Consider the following 6864-nt stretch of genomic DNA (forward strand, 5'->3'; position numbering starts at 1 on the left):
CAGGAAGGTGGAAGTTTTTATTGCTCGGTGACAGCTGAACTCTGAAGGCAGAGGAAAAGCACATTTATCCTGAACATGCTATCTCACTTACAGAGAGAGAAGGGACAGAAAGAGACCTGCATGCCTCAAAGCATGTGAGAGCTGTATCAGTGGTCGCTCATGTCCAGAGAGTGAATGATGCTGCAGAGCCACATCACTTCTTACTCATTTTTTAATTCAGAGTAGTACTGCTGCATGTGGCCTTTGTGCTTTTGGAAAGATGCGGTGAATCATTTTATTAGTAGAGATCTCAGAACCTGGCATAACAAAACCAGAATTAACTGCATGGTCAGTGAGCATAAGATAAGTGAGGAAATATGGGATTTGGAATTTCCTGTAACCAAGCCTTTAACATTACGACTGCATGGACCCCATGAGCTTTTCTAAATGACTCCCTAGCATTACTAACTGCAGCATAGTTTACAGTTTATACTAAAAAGTGTACTTTTTGGTAAAGAACTACTACGACTGTACATTTGAATATGCAGAATGGGGTGTGTTCAGATAATGAGAAATAAGCAGGCAGCACACATGTGAGTGTGTATGTATGCATACTAAAAAAAACATGAACTTGTGCTTATTCCATTCTCATTTTCAACTTGCCAGTTCTGACTGTAACCTTGACTTTTTATCCTGCAGTGCCATCAGGTGGTGGAGACCTGCTACAACATCATACAGGAGTACAGTGTCTTTTTTTTTTTTTTATCCAGAGAGGTCTGGATTATCCAAAATAACATAACAGCCAAGGATTGTGTGGGAACAAAATAAAGTGTAAGTGAATTGACTAATTAATCAGTTAAATAATTAATTTGTATCATATGTATTTATCTGGATGCTACAAGTATGTGCTGTTATTTTGACTTAGGGATGGAGTTCTTGTTCAAAGCTGGATGACCCACTGCTCAGGGGCACCAAGCAATCAGCATCTTCACATGTCACACCTGTCAGGTGGATGGATTATCTTGGCAAAGCAGAATTGCTCACTATCATGGATTTTAACAGATTTGTGCTCAAAATTTGAATGAAATTAGCCTTTTGTGCACAGAAAACATCTTAGATGTTTTACTTTAACTCATGAAAAATGGGAGTGCAAACAAAAGTACTGCATTTGTATTTTTGTGAAGTGCAAAATTTTGGTTTCCTGACTGCAAAACTATGAAGACAAAATAGGGATGAGGACTGTAGCTGTGGATCAGCATGTCTGAATATGTGAAAACATTTTGTATAATACATTCCAAAGTGTGTGTAAAAAGGTTTTGACCAAATGAATTCACATGTTTGAATGTGTCAAGAGCATCCGTACAAACGCATCTAACTTTATGATGCAACAAATGATGCAGCAGTCTTCAGTTTAAATGTGCATTCAGATTTTTGTTCACTCAGTGGATTCCAGGTTTATGACAGAGCAGACACACGCAGCATGTTTTGTAATGCACACACAGTGAAGACAGTCAGTGTGAAAGGCATCTTCACACCAACAGAAAATAAAACCTGTGCTTTATTTACTGAAATGACGCTGTAGTCCTTGATTTGTTTGGGAAACTAATATGGATTTAAGATCCGTGGGCAGCTTGCACCAGCTATATGCAAGTTCTTTTTTAAGTTAGGCACAAACTCGACACTAAACCATACATGTTAACTATGTAGTTTAATAAAAAATATAGCTGTCTCGACATTTGGCTGCACAGCAGACGCCCAACATTCATCTTAACTACTCAGACATAAAGTCCAAACTAACCAAAACACTGTCAAAGAAAATGATGTTGTCACTTTCTGTGGCCAATCAGTGAAAAGCACTATTCTAAAAGGAGTGTCTATCTTCTCTCTCTGCCAAATCGTCTTTGAGGACATTGCTATGCACTAGCAAACAGGCTAATGGCTAAAAAAAAAAGGGCTAAATACTAATAATTTGACAAAATAGTGAAAATTTTACCATGAGCTACAAACATGGATGTCAGCCCCATAACTGGAAATTAACTGCCCAAGAAACATGAGGCCATGGTGGCCCTCTAGGTCCCCAAAAAATGCAATTTTTTGTCCCTAACCCTGACTTGAAACTGGACAGGTCCAGATTGGAGCTCATGTACCATAAAGGTCCGCCATTTCAGCCATTCTGAATTTTCTGACTTATTGAATTCTTACTATAAGATAAATCGGTAAGATCTGCAGGATCTCAGTTTCGCTGGGCGGCGTCAGTCACCACGCTGAGCTTCACAGTGGCTCCTCAGAAACCTATGGGTGATGTCAAGGAGACTGCGTCCATGTTTCATACAGTCTATGTTCTCTACCAGAGATGGAGGGTCAGTTACAGAGGCTTTGTTTAAGGAGAAACTACACGTTACATTGTGTGTGTGTGTGTGTGTGTGCGTGAGTGAATGTAAATTCTTAATACTGACATACACAGTTAGTAGTAACAGGAACACAGGTTTTTAATGGTGGTTGCTTATCAAACGTATTTTGTTGTATACTTCTTATACTTCTGCTGCTGAATCTGAAAATGACTCCAGCATTACAAACCGCACCGCTGCCGGAGGACTCTGAACTGAGAGAACAATGCACTGCATGTTTTCACTTCACCAGCAACCTGCTGCATCTTCCATCCTTTATAACTGTTCTTTCGTACAGTATGGCTTTTTTTAAGCGTAAGCTTTAAGCTACAATTTGAGTCAGGGGCAAATCAGTTATCGTTCTACCTGTCAGTTACAAATATAACAAACCAGCTCTTTATGAAATCTTCCCTGGTGTTGCAACTGTAATAAACATTTGTCTCTCATAAAAGTCTTCAAATACAAACATTGATAAGAACCATCCATAATACTTCATTACTATAACCACTTGACATAAAAATAGCACCTTTTTCTTTTCTGAAGAACCTGTGGTACTGTGCATAAAGCTGACAATTTCACAAGATAAAATAAAACGAGCGTACTCTAATTGAGGCTCAAACCCAAAAAGAAGAGGTACTGAAACCTGGCAGCTTAATCTTGTCAGCATTTGTGGTTATGTCTTAAGAAGAAATCAAGCTGAAAAACAATAGTAAAAACAAACAGCAAAACTGGTCTAGTTAAGACCTGCTGGGGAGGAGTACATTATATTTTGGAAAGACAAGTTACCGAGTTATCTGAACAATATGCTTTTGGTTGTGTCAGGGATGAACCAGCAGATGTGTCTTCACAGAGCTTTCTGGATCAATCTGACCACTGACCAACTCAAAGTGTTATTATATGTGAACTCTCATACATGACCCTGCAAATACTATAGAAAGGTCTGAGTGTAGTAAAAAAAATAAAATAAAATAAAAATATGCATGTAACTCAACACCTAGTCCTGCATTCTCAACAATATATGTGCCTTACTTACTGCCCTATATATAGTAAGTAGGGCCATTAGAAACAGTAAAGTGAGTGTGTTGTTTAAAAAAAAAAGTGCCGCACTCTGAACGACTTAAAATTTGTGTAACTTTCCTATGTTTAGTGTAAAACTTCTGTTTTCTTGGCACTTAAATCTCTGACTAGAGAGCTACAGTAACAGCTACAGCAGCTTCTTTACAAAAAAGAAAATTCCCCCATGAAGCTTCTTCTACTACCAGTTAAGGGCTATTAGAGTTGTTGTGACTTGAAGTGACGCGATCCACTCGTCCTACTCCAGAGGCCAGCCTTCCTTCTGAAACACCAGCTCCACCGCCTCCTTTACATCCTGCACCACGAAGGATGGCTGCGTGAGGCTGGGGTCAAAGCGGAAGTCCCTGTGACCATGGAAGATGTGTTGCTCAGTGACCGTGTGCGTTGGGTCTGAGGGCAGGTCCTGCTGGTCCCTGCTGTACACTCCTGTGCACACCAGGATAGAGCTGCACCCCTTGGGGAGGTCCTGCTTTGCCCCGTACACACTTGATGCGCCACTTACTTCTGGTGGTGTCATTTTAGAGGCATCAATAGTTTCTGCAAAGGGATCTGCACCTCCTCCGCCACTCTTGGCCTGCATCTGGGCCTTCGTACGGCGAGAAGCCTGGAGGTAGCGGTTGTAGAGGTTGGCGCCATATATGTCAGCCATGGGGTTGTCACTGTAACAAGAGAGCATGACAACCCATTCAAAGGCTTTAACCTCCCAATAAAGATTGTGTGCTTGAGAAAATGCTAAACATCGTGATTCTTAAGTGTGGGTGTAAAGCCAAGAGATGACTGAGTCACTCACCCTATAGCATACAGTGTCTTCACAGGTGTGGTCCAGCCAAGTCTCTCAGCCTGCTGTCTAACCAGCAGCTCGGCGTAGTTATAAGTCACCACACTGGGTTTACCAATCAGAGCCTCGTATTTCAGGTCGTACCCTGTGACCTTCTTGTAAAGGCTCTCTAAGCACACAAGGAACATACCGTGTCCAAACCTATGAGACAAGGACATTCAGTATGATAACACCATAGTGACAGTCACATCCTTTAATAATGTCTCCGGTGTGAAGTACATTCTAATGTGTGTATTTTCTGACACACACCTGGGATTCTTGGCCTCGGCCATCCACAGCAGGTCCATGTTACAGGCCATGACCGGGATGTGAGGGTACTGCATTGAACTCCAGGCATTGCTCGGGTTCCCATTTGTCAGGAGCACATCCACGATCAGCTGGAGGTTGGTCTCCCATCTGATTGGCTCACCAAATAAGATGACAGCTGTTGGAACAAACAGACGAAGAAGGAAATTACATCAATGACAGCCACGCTTCTGTTCATGATAAATTGTTGACTAACTCACTGTTAAGCATCACATTTTCTAACTACAAGGCTGACTGTGTGTGGAAACATACCATCTATTGGCTGCAAGCTTTTGGAGGGTGGAATCTGTAAGACATTATGCATGTTAGTGATATGTCTAACTCATCCTTAACTGGGCATAAACCAGCTTCAGTATGAATACTCACACTGTCTTTGGGCCTTCTGTTGTGATCTACGACATCGAGAAGAGGATATGCCTCTCTGAGCATATCTATAGTAACAACATCCTGAAAGCCCAAGCTGAAGTTTGGTAGTTAAAGTTAAACACAAGTGAGCCACGAAACACACATGAAGGAAATACTTTTAACAAAAGATCACAGATATCACCTGCAACGTCACTGCTCATCTATAATGTGTTTCCTGAGGTATAGTTTGCTATACGTAAGGAAGGTATTAAGACTTGTTGACAAAAGAAAGTGAGACTAAAACTCACTTGGATTAATGACAAACCCCACATAAAAAAAGCAAGAAATCCATGAAAGGGCTTCACTGAGACAGTCAGGCAGCAAAGGGAACAAAGGGTTCAAAGACTAAACCCTGATAACAAAGTGGAACATGACCAAAAATGCCCTGAATAAACAGAACATGCTCGCTTCTGAGGTCAACTTCCAGCAGAAGTGCAGACAGCAGAGTCCCTGATTTAATGTAGGATACTTGTGAGCGACCTCCTCCACAGGACCCTGCCCCGACACCAGCACGCGCATTTTATGGAACTGGGTAAACATTCGCAGAGGACTGTGGGACAGCATTACCTGGTCTGGAGAGACCTGAGATAACAGAGAAAACACTGATGTCAGAGAAGAAGAAAAAACACACGACCAAACAAACTGAAGACACTTAAAATGATCTGAATGTTCCGTTTACCTCCACCTCAAGCAGATGTGACAGATGCTCAGCTTTGGTCTGCCTCATGCAGTTCCCAGCATTGGTGACAAACACCACAGGCACCTTGTATTTCCCATTGCGGTCCACCAGGTTCCTGAAGCACTGCTTGGCTGCAGGGATGGGCGTCCTGCCCCGCACCAGCACCCCATCGATGTCAAAGAGGAGCCCAAAGGAGCCGGGGCCCTGAGGGGGGAGCTGGGCCAGAGAGAGGAGGCATGTGCAGTATGACAACACAAGGTTAGTCATTAACTCACTGACACTCATCGTGATCTTCGTCACTTCAGACACAGAGAACAGCATGAAACTTTATACAACACTGTATATAAATGACACACCGCAGTTTCACTGGAGAAGATAACTCCCTGATGAGTGAACTGGATAACTGAGATAGTAATAACAGGATATACATGTGTGGTGTGTCATGCACCTTATTAATGACTTATGTGTGTGTGTGTGTGTGTGTGTGTGTGTGTGTGATTAGCTGTTCAGTGTGTTTCTTTCCTACTGTTACCCCTTCGCCCTTCAGCACAGTAATGAGGGACATACAAAGTACAACAGGCAGTGGTTATACGACGAAGAGCAGATCTCAATTTACCACCAATTATGTTGGAATAAAGCATCCACTTACATGGCTGTAGTTTCGTGAGGTCGAAGACGAGGCGTTTACTTGTTTTGCTGCTCCCTCACAACTTGCTTTCAGCAGCTGCCAGCCAGTTTTCAGAGACCGTATTCTCTGCATTTCTCCAGGCACTTGTGTGTAAACGCCGGCGACTAAACAAGAGATAACAACAGACCGAGCTGAGCTAGCTTTAGCTGAGGTTTCACTAACTGCCTACTTAGCAGACCTGACGACTCAAGAACTGGGTCATGGTAACTCAGCCTGTGAGGGTCAATACTGTGCGCTGTCCCCTCCTGCAGTTCATGTCGCTGCCATCATTCAACACACGCAGTAGAACCGCACACTCTAGTACCAGCGAATAAGCATGCGCAGAAACAATACTTCCAGGTACGATACACGTCACGGCAAGAGCCGCTGGACTCTGCCTCTGATAGGTTGCCTTGATTGATTGTTTCAGCGCGTTGTTAGGTTCAGTCTTAAGAATATCAAGATGAGCCAATCAGAGGCACAGTAGGGCGGGGCTACCAGTAAAAGCAGCTAAAATGTCATTTTATCA

General features: G+C 42.6%; 1 protein-coding gene across 1 annotated transcript; it reads right to left on the minus strand.

Annotated features, from left to right (window-relative positions):
• Window positions 1-2450: 2450 nt before the first annotated feature.
• On the minus strand, window positions 2451-6663 carry hdhd5 (haloacid dehalogenase like hydrolase domain containing 5). The gene is made up of 8 exons (XM_076734015.1): window positions 6318-6663; window positions 5669-5884; window positions 5459-5571; window positions 4951-5044; window positions 4837-4870; window positions 4528-4702; window positions 4231-4419; window positions 2451-4099 (listed from the first exon to the last, which is right to left on the minus strand). Exons 1-8 carry the CDS (start codon window positions 6426-6428, stop codon window positions 3679-3681), a joined length of 1353 nt encoding a protein of 450 aa, XP_076590130.1. The 5' UTR covers window positions 6429-6663; the 3' UTR covers window positions 2451-3678.
• Between the last annotated feature and the right edge of the window lie 201 nt (window positions 6664-6864).

The sequence above is a fragment of the Chaetodon auriga genome, chromosome 6, assembly GCF_051107435.1.
Source record: "Chaetodon auriga isolate fChaAug3 chromosome 6, fChaAug3.hap1, whole genome shotgun sequence".
Lineage (NCBI taxonomy): Eukaryota > Metazoa > Chordata > Actinopteri > Chaetodontiformes > Chaetodontidae > Chaetodon > Chaetodon auriga.